At 37.9% G+C, this 21,873-nt stretch overlaps 2 protein-coding genes across 2 annotated transcripts in view; one reads left to right on the top strand and one right to left on the bottom strand.

The window, feature by feature from the left end:
* Positions 1–5,201, top strand: part of LOC111870973 (protein Skeletor, isoforms D/E) — a 101,304-nt gene extending 96,103 nt beyond the window's left edge. Inside the window, exon 14 of the mRNA XM_023863665.1 lies at positions 315–5,201. Coding sequence (XP_023719433.1) covers positions 315–2,716 — 2,402 coding nt within the window. The 3' untranslated portion in view covers positions 2,717–5,201. The remainder of the gene's footprint in view (positions 1–314) is intronic.
* Positions 5,202–11,295: 6,094 nt separating this feature from the next.
* LOC111870978 (DDB1- and CUL4-associated factor 10 homolog) lies at positions 11,296–21,784 on the bottom strand. The gene is made up of 6 exons (XM_023863677.2): positions 21,271–21,784; positions 21,014–21,127; positions 19,214–19,411; positions 14,751–14,922; positions 14,208–14,423; positions 11,296–13,363 (listed from the first exon to the last, which is right to left on the bottom strand). The coding sequence occupies exons 1-6, from the start codon at positions 21,471–21,473 to the stop codon at positions 11,858–11,860; spliced, it is 2,409 nt and encodes an 802-aa protein (XP_023719445.1). The 5' UTR covers positions 21,474–21,784; the 3' UTR covers positions 11,296–11,857.
* Between the last annotated feature and the right edge of the window lie 89 nt (positions 21,785–21,873).

Raw genomic sequence — 21,873 nt, 5'->3', positions numbered from 1 at the left:
GTGTGATTCCTCTGATTGTGCATTGTGACATCAAGTATTCTTGTAGGTGGATACCAATATTTCAGAAGAACATGTTTCCTCCCTCTTGAGGGTTGAATTTGGTAGGGTAAGGTTACGGTTAGATAATGCAGATAGGTTGTGAGTAGTGTGGTCATTCAGATCCATGGGAGGAAGAGAAGAAACAGAATGTGGAGTGAAAATGTTTGTCCAAAACTTTGGTATCCACAAATAATGAATGAAATCACTACCCAGAAGACCACAGTCTAAACAATAACCGCTGTGGAAACCTTTAATTTTGTACTTGTGATCTGCAGGACAGGTACAAAATGCAAGCAACGATAATCCAGTCGCCCAAGCCCTGGTACGTGATAGTTACTTCCCGCAGACAATACCAGTCAAGGACAGTGATGCAATATGGGTGAAGACCCGCCACTCAGCCGACAAAACAAATCCTTCTGGGCTTAATATTCAGCCTCCACAAGAAACTCCAGTTTCATCCATACAAGTAATTCCTTCTGGACCTGTTATCCAAAATGTACAACAGAACTTTACAGCACCTGAACCACAGCAGCCAGCCACAGAGGTCACTGTGGATCCCAAGAGGAAGCCTGTTCTGCATGCCACGACACCGCTACCCGTAATCAGCTTCTCTTTAGTATCGGACTCCAAGCAGGCACCAGATGTTGAGGCCTCAGCGACTTCCTCCGTCAATGTGACATCAGAAAACAGGCTGACGTCTGGGGATATCCAGGTCAAGGTGCCTGTGATCCCCATAGCACTGACTCCCGGAATGATAAACCTCCACACAACCAGGATCCCCCAGGGGTACGGGCGCATACCTGTGTTCCCTCAGATTATGTTCCAGCGTCCTATGCAGCCCTATAACTTCATGTCACATCTTCGTCACCCAGTGCCACATAGGGGTTTCCACCGCCCCCCTGTCAGCGTGTACCACCCCCAATATGCAACATCCGCATCCAATCAGCATAATTTTATCATAAAGAAGCCATATTACCGGCCAACTCCCAGACCCATGACCATTACACCACAGTTTCACCTCCCCATTGGAAAGACACGTATCCCGCTACAACAGAGTTCCACATCCATCAAGACCTACCATTTCACTCTGGCACCATCCATCCAGACCCTCAAGCTCCGCAAAGTGTCCTCCACCACGTCCACCAGCACTACGACTCCCTTACCTGCCCCAACACAGGCTCCCAATCTCATTCAAGATGGAGCAGCAACCATCAAGCCCTCTCCATCCATCCCCCCATCGGATGTGGTTATGCTGAAGCCACTCAACTCCAACATCCCTGTAGCCATCAACACTGGCTTCAACCCTCATTCTGTAGTTGTTGAAGGTGGGTTCAAGCCCATCATTACAAGCAAGAATGTGGAAGCGCAAGACAGATCTGTGGTAGATGAAGAAGTGCTGGAGGTTAAGGAGAAGCCAGAAGCTAGCACCAACAAAACAGAGGAGGCAATAGTAGAGGAGCTGGCCTCGGAAATTGTGGCAGTCATCGCGGAGGAGGAGAGGAAGGACAACCCATTTCAAGGACAAGAGCCCGAGATGTTCGAACCTATGTTCATTCCGTCACCCCCAGACAGGAATGCCGCACAGAACAGCTCTGACATCAAGAAGCCAATTCTGGCAGAGGATCTAACGCCACCTGTGGCCCACATGAACCACCGACACAGCCTACAGCCAAGCAGAAAGAATGTGTACCCCTTCATGATGATACGTCCGCGCCCTGGACTAGCGCGTCGCCCTCTGTATCCCAGCAACATTGTGCCACCCTTCCGCATCCCAGTCAGAGGTGGATCCCCCACATTTAGGTACCAGCAGGCTGATGACTACACTGAAGACGAGACTCCAATGGCAGCTGAGCGCATGGACAGCTACCTTCCACCGATCGATAGCTCTATCCCTTCAGGAGTTGCAGTCACCTATGACGGCAAATCCGTTGCATCAATTCCCCCTGCACCGATTGCTATCAAGAACATCCGAGTCCCACTTGGAACAGCAGATTTGATCAGAGGAATGCCACAATTTGCACCATTCCAGGGGGAAATACCACCACCTGTGCCCGATGTGATTAGCCCAGAGAATATTCCTCAGCTTAGCAAAGAAAACCAACAGCAAGCACAGACACTGCCAGAACAGTTCAAACGGCAGAACGATGCATTTCCACACCCTCCACCAATTGAAAGAACTCAGCTTCTTTTGATTCAGCAAGACAGTGAGGAACTTAACTCTGACAGCTCAGAGATCAAAGAGGTAACGACAGCAAGCAAGGGGAACAAGCTCAAGAAACAAACTATTAAAAAACCTGTAAGCATCAAAGAGGAAGGCGAAATCATGAGCACAGTAGATGACAGGTGGCCATTCTCTACCAACCTGGAAGGTGTGAAGCAAATGGAAGAAAGTACAATTACAATTGCAGAACTTGATGGAACTACACTCAAACAAACAGCAGATCAGTCACCAATTCAGCCAGCAGAACGCAGGGAAAGGAGGTCAGCACATCATGAGCCTGGACATGTTGGTTATGATTATCAGCATTCTGGTCATGACCATTCCAGTCATCAGAATTCAGCCCACAACCATTCTAATTACCATGACCACTCTCAGCACAAACAAAGTAGGGCAACTTCTGTTACAGTTTCTTCAGTTCTCTTGATATTAAGTCCCATTGTCATAAATTATCTCTGAGAAATGCTAATTCTTATGACAATCTGAAGTTTAGAGTTGGAACTGTAACATGACATCTGCTGTTCTTAAATTTTAGTCTTCATGTAAGGGTGACCACATACTAACAATAGAAGATAGGAATAAAATGTACTTGAGTCACAAATAAGAAATATGAAACACTGAAAGCAATCCCTTTCACTTCATTGTTTATGTTCACTTTTATCATAACACTGTTACAATAAAAGTATGATAAATAGTTCTATTAATTCCAAAATACTTCCACTGAAATAATTTAACAGTAGTCTTGACATATTTTGAAAAAGTAACCGCTAAATACAAAATCATTAAGTTAAAACTAATGATTAGATTGCTATTTCCATTTGCCGGGTTTCAGAACTTATTACCAGCCGAGGTTTAGCATTAAAAATTATATATTTAATACGTGACTTATAATAAAAGAAATGGGAATAGCCCTTTCAAAACAGGATGCCTTCACAGTGACGATGTTTCTTAAATGTACTGAATGTCACCCAACATTCTTTTTCCATATGAAAATGCTTAGAAGAAAGGCAATGTCCAATCACAGGAGACTGAAAATGACAACAGTACTATGACCATGCTTAAAGTAATGCAGAAAAAAAGACAAAATTTATAATCATGAATTAACATAGAAACTCTAAACTTCTGAAGGATTTCCATCCCTACCAACAATAATCCTAACTCTAACAATGTCAAAGCTCAATTCTATTTTTATATGAAATTATATTCCTAGATAAAAATGAATGCTGCCAAATCATACCATCACTAAACTTATCAACACTTTACATAACATATGTTTTTCTTACTGTCAGACACTGAATGAAATCAGTCAGCAGCTGATGGCAGAAGCATACAAATGTATGATGTATGTAGATATTGCAAGCAGTAATCTTTTTCTGCTGCTGTGCATATTTTGTACCATTTTCAGCAAATCTATTATTTTAAAAGAAAATCTACTGTACAAAAAAAGTGGAGGTAATTATGTGAATATACATATTGTTATACTTTGTACATAAATATATACATATATATGTAATTGAAATAATAAAACTTTGTTAAGGAGTGGAATGTCTCGCTGCATTGTCTAAATTAACTTTGTGGTCAATAATCAGATCGTCAAGAAATTTCCTGCTTTCTTTGAACCTGAAGGCTTGTTAACTGTGTTCAAGAGTCTACCATTGTACCTTATCATTAGATAGATTAACCAAGCCATCTTAAAACCTTTCTCTATGATACACTTTAATATTACATGAGCATCTATGCCTAATTGATTCAATGCTGTCACTGCAATAGCTCAGATGGTATAGTGACTAGGCTCTAAAATAAAACACAACAGCAATTTTCAAATGGATGCATGAAACATTCACATGACTAGCAGAACCATGTGTGAAAATGAATGGAAGTCATTTTCATCATTTTTGTAAGGAATGTGTTATAGCTAATATAATGTGTCAATGACCTTTGGAGCAGAAAATGGGACAGTGAGAGTGAATCCTCTCTTGTCCACACATCACACTGTCATTCTAATGATAATTTTACCTCCTTTTGTTTTATGTATTTTCATCTGTTGTGCCAGTAATTACAATTCAAAACCAGACCTCTGAAACTAATTTAGAACATTAAACTGTTAAAGTGAACCTAATGATAGTTATGATGATTTGCTGTTCAAAGGAATCTATGCTTCAGTCCAGTCACAGCTTCAAGAAACAAATATAAAATGATAAAATGACTGTAAACACAGCATACCTCTATATATGTGAGGGATACAATCCTGACATGTTTGTGAATATCAAAACTCACAAATAAGGTCATGATAAGTATATGTATAAACACTTTTAATGAATCATGCATGCCTTTTTTCTCTTCCTAACTTTTACACTTTCATGTACATTACTAAAATTATTTGTCTTTCTATTGGGAGGCATGGGAGGGTGAGAGATGGCAAAAAAAACACTACTAGTATAACAGCGAGGTATGGGCTGAAGCAGACTGTGACATGACATGAACTGGTTAGATGCTAAGTAGCTGGACAAGGCTTGCAAAGAAAGTTCACACTAATACATTAGTGGGAGTTAGCTGAAAATAGTACATTCATATGTGCTGATTGCATATGCATATTTTATGGCAACTTTCTTTCCCTTTTACTACACAAATTATGCAATGTTCCAATTTTATATAAAAAAACTAGTGCAATACCCATTGAAAATTCAATCGAAAGTCTTCTCATTAGTTATGTAAACTAAATGTTATTGGTATATACAGATTCAATAAAGTTTAAATACAACATTTATCTGTAAATACTAACACAAAGAAATAATACATACACATACATAGGGTGGATGAAACATATTTAGCACTTGTGCAATTTTAACCGTATACAAACATAGGCCATGATTCTTTCAGCACTTAAACAGATGAGCCTCAGAGGCAAACACATACAGACACTGGACTCTGACAAGTACATATATCAAAANGGGGGGGGGGGGGACTGAAATTTTGGGGCTGTATTATAAATGACAACTTTATACAGACACTTGCAGCATGTAGTATATATGTTACATTGCAAGCCACAGACTTCTTTCTTAAGGCTGCCACATACACTCAACTGTTTGATTTGCATGCACACACATAAGTCTGAAGCTAAGGCAGTGCTCTGAGAAAGTCCACACACCATTCAGTCATTCTGACCGTTTTCTGCTCTTTCTTCTTCAGTTGTCGAAGAAAATATGTTGGATGATATGTGGTACGTGGCTCATTCCATCATATGCAAGAAAAAGATAGGAAGGAGACCGCTAACTAGGTCCAAGTGGACAAAAACTTGGTTACTGAAACAAAATTTTCTTTCTCACATAAACATCATTCCATGCATTGTGAAATCACACACAGTTTTGAGAAGAGCAATCCCTCCACGCAGAAGGCTCACTGTTGCACTTTGGTTTTTAGAAACTGGCATGAACTATGAAAGTTTAAAATTTTCTGCTGTGATTTCTCCCCATGCTCTGGGAGTAATAATTCCAGAAATGTGCACACAGCATCACAGCATGTGTGATTTCACAATGCTCTGAAGAAGTTTTATGTATTAGTATGTCTCTTCATCCATCCTTAAATGATTAAACCAGTCTCCCTGCTCTAACCTCATTTTGCCTAATATGTTTATGTGAGAAAGAAAATTTCATTTTAATAACCAAGTTTTTGTCCACTTGGACCTAGTTATCTGTCTCCTTCCTATCTTTTTCTTGCATATGATGGAATGAGCCATGTACCACATATCATCCGAAATATTTTCTTCGACAACTGAAGAAGAAAGAACAGAAAACGGTCACAATGACTGAATGGTGTGTGGACTTTCTCAGTGCTCTGCCTTAGCTTTAGACTTATGTGTGCGCATGCAAATCAAACAACTGAGTGTATGTGGTAGCCTTAAGAAAGAAGTCTGTATGAGGAACAAGATGAGTACTGTAAGCTATGATTCAAAATATAATAATGTTTTAATGTGTTTATGAATATAAAAATATCAAAGAAAATTAATAATCACTCTCCTGGAATTATAGAGGGTTTTACTCGCTATAGCCAATACAAACTATGAATTTATTTACTGTGACATTGAAAATAACAGTCGCATTTCAGCTGCAGGAGTGACTGAATACACAAAATTCTATGAAAAATTAGTTGGTGGATATTGCAGTTGTCACCACCAAGGAAACCGCAAAAAGACATAATAGATTTCCCACCTTTTTTTGAATGAGATGAAGCCTTTACTCAGTGCAGAGATTTCTTACAGACCTTTAAGTCAAAAAGATCTAAATCCAGAAAGAAAAATCTTTAATTACCGCTTCTAAAGCGAAAGAATAGTGGAAAAAGTTTTCAAATAATGGCATACAAATTTCGAATTTCCCGTACTCAAAATAATTTGAAATTAGATCACAGAGAAACAACTGTAGTGACCTCTTGTGTTCTGCATAACTATTTGCATCACCAATGCACTTTATTCAGATAGGAGGAATCAAACATGGATGAATTCCAAACAGACTAAAATGTATTTATACCATTACAAAAAAGAGGGCACAAAGGGAAAGTAGAGTGTCAAAACAAAATGATCAATTAATGTTCATGAGAATAGTATCAATGTATCCATGATTTTTAAGTTATGGTACTGTCCTATTTTTGTTCCTTAATGTCACTGCGTAATACTTTGAAGGAAGTATGAGTTTATGGAAATGAAGTTGTCTGAAATCAGTGGAGTTCCAATTCTGCAAGGTATGTGGAGTGGAAGTCTGAGGGCATGGCAACTGCTGTTGTAACATTTCCTCACATATGCCCAATGTCCTATTTAGTGTTCCCATCTGTACCTCAAAAATGGCGTCGTTAATAATTTTTTGTAGTATTTAGCCATTTCACCATGCCAGTTCTTGTGCAATGTGTTTCCCAAATCCTATGTATTTCCCTTCAGACTGTTAAGTTTTTTGGTGACAATACTTATCATGTTATCTGTAGGGTCAACTTTCTTCTTCGAGTCTGAGGATTTGTCATCACAAAGTGATGTCAGTTCTTGTGTAGTGTGTTCTCCAAATGCTGTTTACTTTCCTTCAGACTGTAATTTTTGGGCAACAATACTTAGAGTGTTATCGGCAGGATGATGATGATGATCATCATCATCATCATCATCATCATCTCCCCCCCCCCCCCCTCCTCCTTCGAATCTGAAGATTTCAAAAAGCTGTGAACTGATGACCCTACAGATGGCGGACCGACTCATAAACTTCATTCACATCACTGATGCCGTCTCCAATGTCCTCACCTTAGATCCAGACAAAATAATAACTCCAGCTTCATTCCCTGTATCATTTCTGTTGCAATAAGCAAAGTAACGTAATAATATTTTAGTGTGTTCGTACCTGACATGTTACACTGCCTTCATCATGTACTTTCTTCATGGAATTTCTTGAACTTCCAAAAATAACAGATCATTGAAGTACCACAAATTTGGATAACTGTCGTCAGCCCCAGCTCCAGTTCTGTTTGAGCCTCTTCCTTTGCTAAGTTCCTTTTGAAAGCAGGCACAAAGATAATTTTTTACAACATTACCTTTGTTCATAACTCGATCGATTTCCTTGAGTTTATCAGCAATTTGTATGTTGTGTTTTTTATTACAATCTGAATATCCTTTTGATTTTATCTTTCATGAGCATTCTTTTTGCTTGTATATATCAATAAAATGTGAAAGGAACCAGCTAGAAATGGTCAGCAAATTTGACACAATTCATGCGATATAGAGTAAAAACTAAGAAGTTGAGTGAGTGGCACACACACTCCAGCTTACATGATAACTTGTTTGTACACCCTTTGAAAAATCTCAAGTGTTGACAAAATTCCTTCAAGCCATGCCAAAGACTGTACATGCCAGGTATGTCTTCCAACTTTATAACACTCAAGCTGTAACTCAGCTTCAGATTAAAGTCTGCACATGCATATCCTACAGCAAAACAGAGCATGTGTGGTGGCCTTCATATCCAGATATCTGTTGTACAGAGATATTTCTCTAACGATGCTCTAAACGATCCAACTAACATTCAGAGAAAATAATCATACCATCAAATCCAGCATCAGTAGTTCAGAAAAAAATACATACAAACTATTTCCATTATAGAAAGACAAGCAATTAATGACATTTCACATTTTCATAACGTATACAGTTGGCCCAGTTCGCTACTTCCACAGCAGTACTTCAAGTGGAATTGCTTAACATTTGAAACAGGAAATTTTATGAACTCTGTCAGTCAAAAATCAGTAAATATGTTATAATTCTAAACTCCATTTCTACTGAATCCTAAAATGTTCATATATGAAATTCTGACAACACACAAATGCAGAAGTGTTTAATTAAATATAAAGATTAGCAGAAAACAGTGGAACATATTTCAAACATTACTGAAGAAAATGATTGTTACATGTAAATGAATGTTATATGTAACAGGCTAAGAACACGCTTCACACAAATGACTGCGTATTTTATAAATATTTAGAATATTTGTGTCAACACAAAAACTGTGCTAAAATTAATTTTTATAATATGATACATATATTTAGACAAACTATCTATGGCAAAACAACCACAAAAATTAACAAAATGTAAATTTTATACAAAGCAAAGAAAATCTAAAATTTGGAGAGGGTGCAATATATAATAAAAACATGTACAAAAAAATCTGGAAAGTAAAGATATAAAGCCCAGAAAATATTTGTAAAGCATTCTTTTTGGATTCACTTGTAGCACTTCTAAAACACGCCTTTATTTACTTTTCAACATAGTCACCATGGATCGCAATGCACTTAGTGAGCCTGTGAACGAGTTTTTATATTCCACCATCGTAAAAATCTCCTGCCTGCTCTCTTAGCCATGGAGACATGGCTAAGAGAGACATTGTTGATGAAGTTCAGCGATTGTTAAACTTCTGTCAGCCCAAATGTTTTCATCAATTTTTTAGATGATTTCATCGCCGACAACGATGGCCTCCCATTCCTTATTTCATCACGAACATCACTTCTTCCTGCTTCAAACTGACACCATTTTGCCATGTTTTGCCTGTTCATAACATCTTCACCGTAAACAGAAACAAGTTGGAGATGAATTTCAGCAGCAGTTTCTCCTTTCACATGAAGAAATTGAATTACTGCACGAACCTCACATTTGGTGGGATTTTGAATCGACATGGCCATTTTAAACACACACTGCAAGCGCAACATTGCCATGACTGTGGCGGCTGAACTCTGCCTCGTCACACGGTTTCTATCTCACACGGCAGAACTCCCTCTTTTGAAGAAAATATGTCCTTGCATTTTTACTGGACTTGTATCTTTACTTTTCTGGATATACCTTGTATATGAGAAAAGTCAGACCAGCAACAGTTTAACCAAGAAACAGTATCACAGGCTGATAAGATGACTGTACACAGTAGAACAAGATCTTGCTGATATTACACTTTGTGATCTATTGTTAAACATGAAAAATGCATTTTGAATAGGAAATGTTATCATCGAGAACTTCTGTTATATGGCACACAAAAATACCTGATAACTTGGGTGTTTTCTATTTCTGTGAAAAGCTCTGATATCGGTTTGACATGCTCCAGTAACATCTATCAAGCATGTCAGTTCTTAGGCTATAGATTTGAGGAAATGGGCCTTCATATATATATGCTTCATTTCAGAGGTGATTACATGGTAATAAGTATTTTTTTTTCATTCCAAATATATAATTACAAATTAAAACAAATAAATAATAAACAGGAATTAAATTGTGCTGTACTGTGAAATGTTAAACTTTCTACTGGATTATTCCCTGAATAGAACACCACACCACTAATGAAGAAGCAAGCTATTGTTATTACTGATGAACTGCTGGACATTCAAAGAACCCAGAATACTGATACCCAAACTCACATACATATTACAGACTCTCATACAGCTTTAATAAAAACACCTGCCATATTTCATATGCAACAGAGAAATGTTCACTCTACTACAAATTCTGATGTATTTTGTTCACAAACATTTACAAATTAAGTATTCTCCAGGAACATGGGATTTCAAATCTCAAAATTCTGTACAGCTGGCAGCTGTATTTTAACTCAGTGTGATGATATGAGTACTGAAACACTGTAACATCTGACCACCTGAACAGCACACGTGACACACAGCAAACATAGACTAAACAAACCAGCGGAAAGAAAACAAACAATTATTGACCACCTTTCCTTCTAATATATCTTGCACATTTTTCCAGATGTATTACAGAATAACACTGTACTGAAATAAATTACAAATTTGACAAGCATTGAACTGTGAATACATAACACCAGCAGATTTTAAGAACTGGAAACTAAGTCTTGGAATATGATCATATGATGGCACCATGTGCCTGCTTTGAACAGCAAATGTGGACCCCATAAGTACCATAAGACTCCAAACTTGAAAACTCAGATGTAAGTAAAGTTTTCTTGCATACTAAATAAATTGCATTTATACATTCTAACATAAATATTTAAAACACCTGTAAGCTTAACTTATACTAAACTACACACACACTTCATATGAATCATCCATCATGCATGTAGTTAAAACTAAAAATTAGAATCCAGTTCTAAAACCCATAACATTAAAAATAAGAAAGTAAGATCTACTAGTATTATATTTCTGGACATCATCCATCAACATGATTCCCTATCTCTGGAGACAGGGACTAGCTCTATCTGTTGGGCCCAACTGAGTAGGTTTTTCCTGAAGATGGAAACAGAAACCCATCTCCAAAACGTTGTTTTAAATAAAAAAACAGGACAGTGTTTTAAATGTAAACAGGATGCTGGATAATGTCCACAAACATAATATTTGTATTAATGTACCATCATCACAAACTTTCAGACCTTATTAACTAAGACCTCTCGTGAATTATCAGTTACATAATTTAAACTTACATACTACCATGTCGGATCTGAGGTTCTCACGGTGTGAACAATCAACAATACTATCTTCTGGGACGTAATGCTGTGTAGTTTCATAAAGTTCACCATTGTACTGCCTCCAACTTCAGGGTCAAAGAGTAAGACGAGGAAGCAACCAGCAAGAAGCAGCAGCAGCAAGCATATTACCATCTTTTCATAGTTCCTATATGAAATTTCCTTTCAAAACTTACAAAGAATATAGCAGACTTTTATTTATGCACTCAGCAGGTACAGTAAAACTGTTTATTTTCACTGCAGATGCAGGCATAATGAAAAAACCATTCCTTTCTACATAGCCAGACCATTCTAACTCTTGTTAACAAATTCTGGACTCCAATTCCTCTAAGAATTTTATTTCTTATTTTATATTTGTTCTTGATTTCTTCTCAATATATCTCAAATTCCTATATATATTTATTGCTTAGAGAAAAAACACTGCAGCAAGGAACAATAATTCTGATCATCTCATTAAGCTACTGCAAACTGGTACCTCCAACCATTTTATTCCAGTGCCCATGCACTACACTCCAATAGCAATTGCCAGTCAGAGCTGGCTACTGGTTCTCACAAGCAATTTGCATAGGCAGCTACTATAAGCCAAAAGAATTACTCTTAATATCGCTACTTACACTACAGGCTGATGCCAAACAATTTTCCCACTAAGACATCCTGACACTAGCAGACAATGCTGAGGAGAAAATTTGGTGCTGACAACAATGTCTGTATGACAGACATTAGTAGTTAGTTCATACAACTGAACTGGAGGTTTTGATGGTACACATGTTGACAGCTCTGCACAGTCTGGAGAAAATGCTAGCAATCGGACACCATAACCAAAAGGGGAACAGATCAACCGCCCATCAGCAGAGAAGCAAAGTTCCTTAATAAAACCTTTTCCAACGTTGGGCTCTTCTATGAAATGTGTGAGTCTTCTAATGTTCTGATGTATGTGCTGATTACGAGGTATTTCATAATTGATTCTAGGGGTCACCCTGTAGCCACCACGGGTACTGTTAGAATGGACTGCATTATTGTCAATATACAGGACAGTTCTGCTAGATGCTGGTCCACCAGAGGCAAGGGAACGGAGAACATTCCCATCACCACCCCACTCTCTCTCTGTGCTAGTATTGGTTCCCTGGTTTGCAGTTGTAGTGGAAGTAACAGACGTGGCTGCAGCCATCATTGCATTACTGGCAGATATCACAGCTGCAAGTGCATTTGTCAGGGAACTACCTGCTGCCGAACCTCCTGAAGAACTGCTGTTAGGTGCTTCTCTTACGGCTTCCAAACCTTGCTCATTTGGTCTAATGTCCTGGCTCTGCCTTTGGTCACTTCCTTCTACCTGTTGTTCAGAGGCAGAACCACTGGGACCATTACTACCACTGTCAACAGAACCACTTGCACTTTCCACACGCCGTCGCACTACGATCCTCACTACTCCTGGTCGCCTCTCATCCATACTTCCAACACCACCAGCAATGCCTGATGATGGCTGTCCAGCTCCTCTCTGTTCCATATTGCCTCTAATTCTCATGTTTATGCTACGCTCACGTTCCGCACGTTCCCGCTCTCTTTCACGACGAACACGCGCTTCCCTTATAGCAACAAGAGCTTCCCAGACATCTGCTGAAGACACATGAAGTTCTACATTTGCTGGAGACAGCCCTCGCCGCCCAAGGTCACCAACTGTTCCCCTATGCCTTGTGTCTAGAGGGATACCATCATCGTTCCTCCCTGCCCCAGACGTTCGGGCTGCACCTCCTCCACCCTCTACTACCGCTGCAGGAAACGAAGATGAACTGGAAGATGCATGCACTACAGGTATTGAATCCATTCGTAATTCCACCATAGGCCTTACAATACGAGCACGTGAGTCAGGACCAATTACAAGGGAGGATGTCAACCCTGTCATGGCAGTCTGCAAGCGATGCATGCGTGGATGACGACTGAAATTCTCAGTGTCACTGTCACTGTCGCTTTCAGGAACATTTTGCCGGGATGTTCGACTAGACTGTGTTTTGTCATCACCACTCTGGGAGCAGTCTTCTTCTTCATGATCAGTGTCACAACCAGACTCATTCTCTGATTCTGATGGCTCTCTGTCCTGGATGTCATGCACACATGTCCACTGCAAAGAACACCAATCCACTTTCAAATTAAGATATTCCAGAACACCAGGCAGTTGGCATATATTTCCATACAAAATCGTAAAGTAAGTGCGACACTTTTCTGCCTACCCTAACAGTAAGACACCAGTTACAAGAGCCTGGTTACTTTTCTGTGTGATAATGACCAAGTTGTCACAGATATGGTAGGTGGATTTAGACCACTTTGGGTAGGAACATGATTTCAAGTAATAACACAGAAGGAAACTCAATGGAACGATGTCTCTTATGAATTACAGTTTATGACTTGAAACATACTCAGGATTTCACAAAATCAATATTATTAAAAATACTATACTGTGGAAATGTGAAAATATAGTTCAGAATAAAAAAAATTGGCAGTGTCTCTTGTGTTGTGACACCATGCAGTCTTACATGTGGTTACCAATATTTTGGAGAAAAATGCTGCCTCTATATAAGGATCAAAGTGAGTATGGTAAGGATTCATCTGAGAAGACTACATTGTACAGTATCTACCCATAAAAGAAAAGCAGCTCAAACAACCTAAATTAGCATCTTGGCATTGCAGGAATTAAATCTGGAATTTCTAGAGCTAAATAAATACAGAATATATTCTTTGGTTATTTAACGCTGCTGTTTTAACTGCAGAAGTTATACAGTACTGAATGAGATCATGACTCAGTACAAATTTGTAAGGGAACAGTTGCATATTATTTCAAGGCAGTACTGTAACATCTGTTTCGAAAGACTGAGGTATAATCACTCAGGACAACTGTTAACCCAGATATGATTTCCAATACCTACCTCCAAAATACATCATGGCTACACCAAACTTATTACACATACCTCAGAGTTCTCATCATTACTGATATTGCGACTGAGGGCACACCAACCCTGAGGGTGGATCTGCAAGGAAGAGACAACTTCCGCGTCATCCCCTGTAGGAAAGTCCGTCACAAACTCCACTCTGTTGGTCTTACGCTGGTGAGAGAACAAGTGAGTGAAGTCTGCAGCTACAGGTATAGTCGTCTGACTCAACTGCATCAGTCGATACATGTTAGGCTGAAACAGGAATGTCACAGTTCTACAGAAAAAAAGTCTCACAAATTAATCAATATGCATTATTTTAATGTTGGTATCCAGTGACAATGTACTATTACTCAAATTAATGCCACCAGACACAACTATTGGTACTTATGTATAAACAAGTGACCCATATAAGGTTAAAATTTATCCCATATTTTCTGCCATGTTAGGATTGCAGACCAAAGCCTGGGCACTTCCATATGTTGTTAAGCTTCTAACTATAAGAATCATCTGACATAACAGACAACTATTCAGTCCATACATTACCAGGCAACTAGCTAATACTAAACTGATCCAGGTTACCTTGAAACCAGCGAGATCTTGTGCCATGGTTGTGAGGTCCAGATTGTGGATGATGATTAAGTATCCACTTGTGGTGCAGATGATCATCTTGGAAGCATCTGGGTTAAGTCTTGTTCGCATCAACCCATTTGTTTGAAAAACACGATTGTACACAAAGCCACTTTCTGTATAGCTGCAAAACAATAATATATTTGTTCATGCCACAAATGAGGAAAAGCTCACAGCAGGCATGTGCAAAAATATGATACCTTTTTACAACTTTTCTATATGAATGCCCTTTACTCTTTGCTCTATCTTTTTCATTAATATTTGTACTGAGCAAGCTGGCTCAAGTCATAACTGCACAATTAATATCTTGATTGGGACACTGACTATCCTGCCTGAGTTCTATATAGTTTTCCTCGCTGATTCTTGGCAAATTTCAAGATAGTACTGTACTTAAAATTTGGCTACCAATGCTTCCTTTCACATCTTTCCAACTTCATATTTCACTGAATATCCCACTACTATTCAGCACTACATGGTCTAAGATATGAAAACATCGTTAAAAAAATAAGAAAAAATAAAGAAATAATATCTTACCTCCTCCTTTTCACTGATGTTTGGAGAAAATTCATCTAAATCTACTTAACCAAGAAAATACTGTTCAAAAAGGCAAAGATCTTACATGGAATTTTGTGTATGCTGGATCTAATGATGGCCATATGAAGCCAAAAGGCATAGCTCAAGTGTAGCATAAATAAACTGGTTGGTAACGGTTTTGCAAACAATATTTTAAAGATGAAACCTTGTACTATGCAAAAAATAAACTCTTCCTTATAAAGTAATGGCATTATAGCCAATCTATAAACTGTGGAAGGAATATATAATCAAAACTTCAGGCATGTTTCACTTTCTTAAAAATCTGTTCCTTGCAGCTTGAGTTTTCTCTAATCTAGATTCAGTCTCTGACAACCACTCAAAGGCCTGTAACACATTTAAAAATAAATAACTCAATAAGTTATTTTGATTTTCTGCACTTACAACTCATGCAGATCTGCCAAGTCAGGAAGGAGATCGAGGATACCAGGGTATTTTGTGCCGGGATAGAAGGATCAGGTCTTGAGGCGTACAGCGGTGTCATGTGTTAAACGATTATATTAGTTCTATTATTAGGATCATCACTGTATTACCTTAGTATATTATTACATCATTATATTATTATTCTTATTTATTATTGTAAAATATTTGACTTGTCCTATATCTCGTATAATGATCCATGGATATGAAGTAACAATAGAGAGAAACAATACATGGGGTACCACAGGGGTCAATTCTGGGACCATTACTATTTCTTCTGTATATAAATGATCTCCCCTTCGTTGGTGTCTCCACCTTATCGTGGTGAGGGGGGTTTGAGTATGCCAAGGACCCTGAGAGCTATACCAGTGGTAGCGTAGCTACTGGCAGGGCCTCCCTTGCTGGACAGGTCAAAGGGTAGGCATCAGACGAAGAGAGACACCAAAAACCAAAAACTGATGCCGGAAGCAGCGTCATCAGTAGTGACTTGAAGCACAGAGCAAATGGTGCTCGAGATGGTTCAAGTTCGTACAGCAACAGGCATGACCAGAGTGGTTTGAACAGCTGTTGTACTGCGATGTGGAAAGCAAATGGAAAAACTACCACATTATCACTTTTCCTGGATAGTCTCTGTCCAAAAACAGACACACCATGTATGCAAGATGTTTCCTCTGGAGACAAAAGAAACTGGAGGGGAGGACAGAAGTGACCAGAAGACAGGGAAGAAGACATAAGAAGATGCTGGATGACTTTGGGGACAGAAGAGGATATTCTTATTTGAAGGAGAAAGCTTGAGATCGCATTAAGTGGTGGAACTGTTTTGGAAAAGACCGTGGACCTGTCGTCTGACAGATTACTGATGAACGAATGAATGATCTCCCGCTAAATGTATAAGGTGCGGAAATGGTATTGTTTGCAGATGATATTAATGTACTTGTTATTGATAAAGATAAAGCTGTAGCTCAACAGAAAATAAATAAGTTCATGAAACAGCTTGAAACATGGTTTCAGGTAAATAACCTTTTAATAAATATAAAAAAAAAAACTGCTGTCATTCCATCTTAGTAAAAATAGGTTTGCAGTTAGACCGCAGATACTCTATAACAACTTGGAAATTGCTTACTCATCGGAACTGAGATTTTTAGGTATAGGTATTATATAAAACCTTAAATGGAATACCCACATCCAGTCATCATGTTCAAAACTTAGTAAAACATCCTATATAATTAAATCACTAAGAGGAGTTTTGAGTTCAAATATGTTAAGAAGCATTTATTTTGGAAAGTTTCAATCATTACTGAGATATGGAATAATATTTTGGGGTGAGGGTGATAGTATAAAGGCATTTAAAATGTAGAAGAGGATGTTGCGAATAATTAGTGGACTTAGTAAACAACAGTCAAGCAGGCAAATTTTATTATGGCATCCTCATGGTCAAATCTTTGTATATCTTAGAGGTGTTATGCTACATAAAAAGCACAAAGCAGATCTGATCCAACATATGGATATTCATAGTTATAATAACAAGAATAAACAAGGATTTTCATGTTCAATTTTGCAGAACTACATTATTTAAAAAAAGTGTAGTAAATATGGGGATATAATTGTATAGTAAGGTGCCAAACAAAATAAAAAACTCGGTGGGTTTTTCAGCTTTTAAAAAATACTTAAAATCCTATTTATTGAAACATTCTTTTTATATGATAAATGAATTTGTTAGTTTTAATAAAAAAGCAGATGGTGCAAGGACTTATGTTTGGATGTCATAGCCATTCATGAGCTGTATACAGCAGTTTGTATATTTTTGGGAATGTTGTATTTATATATTGCTTATGATTGTAACAAATGTTGGTAGTATGCTTGTAACTTTGTAGATTTGTTTTGTTAACTTGTATTGTTGAATGACTTGTCCAAGTGTTACTATGTAGCAAAACGGATGAAATAAAATACAATACAATACAACTAAATAAATAAATAGACCATTACACAAGTAAACCAGTTCATTGCTCAGTTTATTTAATGCTGTATCAATTTTTGAGGTTATGTAATGTCAAACAAGACAGTGTAAAATGACTGTGAGTGAAAGCCAGGAGGAATGTGATTCTGGCCTATTTCAAGACACTACCATGGCATTCACCTGGTGAGACCGGGAAAAACCAATCAAAATTTCGGTGAGGATGGCCAGTTTCCACCTAGTATTGTAACCAGCTACCACCCATCACATTACTTTCATGCTCATCTGCTTGGTCAAACAAAGAATATCTGTAGCCAAAAAATTCAGTAATAACCATACAGGCTTCAGAAATATAACTCTACAGCTCTGCCAGTATAGAAGCTATGTTACAGGCTGGGCAACAAAGGAGACTGAGTTAAATTCCCTGTAGGAACAAGATATTTATCTCTTCTACATAATGTCTAGATTGGCTCTAGAGCCCACCCAGCCTTCCTGACAAAATGTATCAGAGGCTGCTACCCCAAGATGAAGCAGCAGGGGCATGGTGAGGTTAAGAATGAGGGAGTTATACTTCCACTCCACTACATGTCTTCATGGTTTGGTGCATAATTAAGCCCAGGGACAATTTTCACAAGCCAGGACAGTTCAGTGGGTGTAATGATGGGCCAGGGATTAATTCTTAGGAGAGGCAAGAGATTTTTCACTACTCCACAGTGTCCAAACTGGTTCCAGGATCCACCCAGCCACCTATCCTATGGGTACAAGGGACTCTTTCCACAGGGATAAAGTGGCTGAGGCATGAAGCTGACCACTCACATCCTTCTATTGCCGAAGTCAAGAACAGTGTCGCTATACCACAACTCCTTGTACATCTTCATGGTGTGGTGCTTAATTAATGAAGCAAAGAGAGAACTTCACCTTTTAACCTAATCACACCTTTCAGAGCTTTACAATCATAAACTTAGGTACCTAATTTACACAAGGTTTTCTGAAAATGTTATAGCATGGAAAATACCACTGTCTAGTGGTGCCAATCATAAAAGAGAAACATTCTGTCAAATACTAAACAGCTACTTTATGGAGTTCATTAGTTCCAGACATACAGCTCATATCATATTTATTACCTCAATCTTCAAAGTCAAATCCATCATATTTTCTTGTCACTCACATAACTCGAATGTCACACCACAGACCACATAACATGCAGAACATGGAATTAATGTTACTGAACTGAACCAAATACAATGTCTTCCTGTTCACCTCATATTTTAAACCAAATGCCATTTTTTAAACTCTGGTGACAACATTCTTCATCAGTACTGCTCTTCACACATAAGAATGAAATGCATGAAACATGTGATGATTATTTACAGGTAACAATGTGACATGCTGCAACATAAAAATTATGTAACACACAGTCCAGTGACAGGTTTTTCTGGATTGTCATTACCTGTTAATATCCCATGTGTATATACTGCCATCGAAACCAGATGTCACCAGCAAACCATCTCGTGGAGAGAATTCTATGTTCTTTACCCAGTTGGAGTGACCATGAAGAGTACGTATTTGAGACTTCAAATTACGAGCATCCCACAGCGCTACAGTGCTATCATCACTGCATGTTGCAAACACACGAGAATCCAAGAACCTAAAGGATAGAATAATCAAAACAGTGTAGGAATACTTTCATTGCTCTAGCTTATGAATTCTTCACCATACCACCTCCATACTATAGGACCTTCTTTCAAATGATGATGTTTCAGATAATACAGAAATTCTTTGCTGTTACAGAACCTGAAGGTCCATCACTGAATCCTATGCTGTACCAATATAGAAAGTTAACATCTTCACAATATAGCTCTCTAACACAACTTTTATACTACCCACCTCTTTCAGTCATGCCTAGGTTTCCCAGCAGTCTTTTCTTGAAGTCTTCCTACACTTCTTCCTCCAACCAAGCACACTACATGCCCCAATCATTTCATCCTTCATTAATCACTGTGCCAGGAAAGTTAAGAGTAACTTGCCACTCACTTCAAACTTGCTTCTCAAATCCTTATCCTCTTTAGGAAAATTCTCAACATGACAATTATCAGTTCTAGGAAAACTACTCTTTCCAATGTTGGAAGTCTATACAAAATGGGTGCCTTCCTCTAATTGATAACAGAGATAGCAAAATTTAAGTCAGATGCAGTAAATTGTAAAACAGAGAAACATGTTGCTGTGAATATTAAGAAGGCATACACTTACACTAGCTCAGTAGACACCTGACACATGCAGAAAAACTAACATTCTTCCAACTTGCCACCAAGGACAACTACTTCATATTTCAGCTGACTGTATAATAAGCTGTGACCATGACCAGTTTCTGTTATATCAATGATAATTTATCTTTCCATAGATCATCGCATTCCCCTGTTGACACTTGTTACCAGCAATTTCAAAGGCAGGGATTTAATTCACAAAATATCTAGAAATTCAAAGCTAATAATGCATTTTGCAGTAAACATAAAAAATGGTGCATCAGGAAATATATCTTTCATTTCCTTATTAAAATTGGTTAGTCTGTCAAAATAATTCTCAATCCATGATTTATTTAAACCGTCTTGCAGTGCATAACAGGACGCAAATATCACACAAGGTGTGGCAAGTATAGAACTGTACTGCAAATGGTACACAAGTTATGACATGCTAGCAGATGCTGCAAATGAGACGCTAAATACTAACGAGGAGGCAGAAATTTAGAAAAGGAGGAAGAGGTACAAAATTAGAAATCACTCATAGACAAATGTGAAATGAATGACTTCCTTCTATGGGTAACAATCCAAACAGTCTATGATCACTGGTGGATTTAATGAGTAATATGCAACACAGTGATTTCATTCAGAAATCAGTTATTATTCCAACAGACTTCTGTGCATTTTAACCTATATGAAGGTCAACATACAATCAAAAACACAATGGAATTTTGTTGGTCCTTAGCTCTGTTAACAATGCTGTAACATTTGCAAAAATTATTTAGCAAGTAAAAGAACTAGAGGATGGTTATGTACAGTCATGCGCAAAGCCTGATACTGCTATAGAGCAGTCATTTTCAGTTAAATGCTTCCATCAGCTTAGAGACCATTCAAAATGATAAATTACTAACATATGGAACAGTATTTCATATATATAACAGTTCATTAAATATTTCACAATGGATACTTAATCAAAAGATATAACATTCAGGATCTGAATACTGTCAACTGACCTAACACAATTCACACAATCTCGATGAGCATTGTCAACTGCATGAATCAATCTTCGACAAAGAGGGTCAAACATTAATATGCTTTTCTTCTCACATGCTGCAACCAGAAGAGATCTGCAAAAATGAAAGAAAGAAAAAATAGAAAAGCGATTCATATTATGCCAAATATTTGCATTACTGTAATGCATATAAGTTAAAATAACAATGATTATAATACGTTTAGTGATAAAATAATAATAATAAAACAACTAACTTACCCATCCGGTGAAAATTCTAAATTGAAGACACCACCATGCATTGCATGCCTCAAATTTTCACCATGATCCCATGATGTACATGGGAGAATAGACGAATACAACCGTTTTGAAAACCTATCGGCATATCCTAAAGGGTACCGCTGACCAATTTCTCTCTGTCTCAACCAGGAACTGTTCATTAGTCTCGTCTTAACCTTCGGCATGTTTTATGGCCTCGACTTTTACCTTCGTATCACAAGGTTCCTTCAATACAACGAAAAATTAACTGAAATTTAATTTTCGTAATATTCTCACTGGATGGTATACTCTCTCGGAGACAGATGATTCGTCTTGAATTTGGTAATAAAGTTCGTATAAATTTAAATTAACGAGTTTCACCAAAAACACCTATTCAATCTCTTAACAGACCACTACACATGTTTATCGGAACACTCCATGTTGTAACAATTGTGAACTATCGTAACTGTTTGCTGTTCTACAGGAAGGCCAACCACCCCAAATTTGGATGAAGAATGTTAATTTCGCCGTGACGTAGAAGGTAAAACGTAATGTAAAAAGTAAAAACAATTTTCTCTTCATTCCTTTATATGATTGGAAAACATT

This window comes from Cryptotermes secundus, unplaced genomic scaffold (assembly GCF_002891405.2).
Source record: "Cryptotermes secundus unplaced genomic scaffold, Csec_1.0 scaffold1044, whole genome shotgun sequence".
Taxonomy (NCBI): Eukaryota; Metazoa; Arthropoda; class Insecta; order Blattodea; family Kalotermitidae; genus Cryptotermes; species Cryptotermes secundus.
This window is presented reverse-complemented; position numbering and strand designations above follow the sequence as displayed.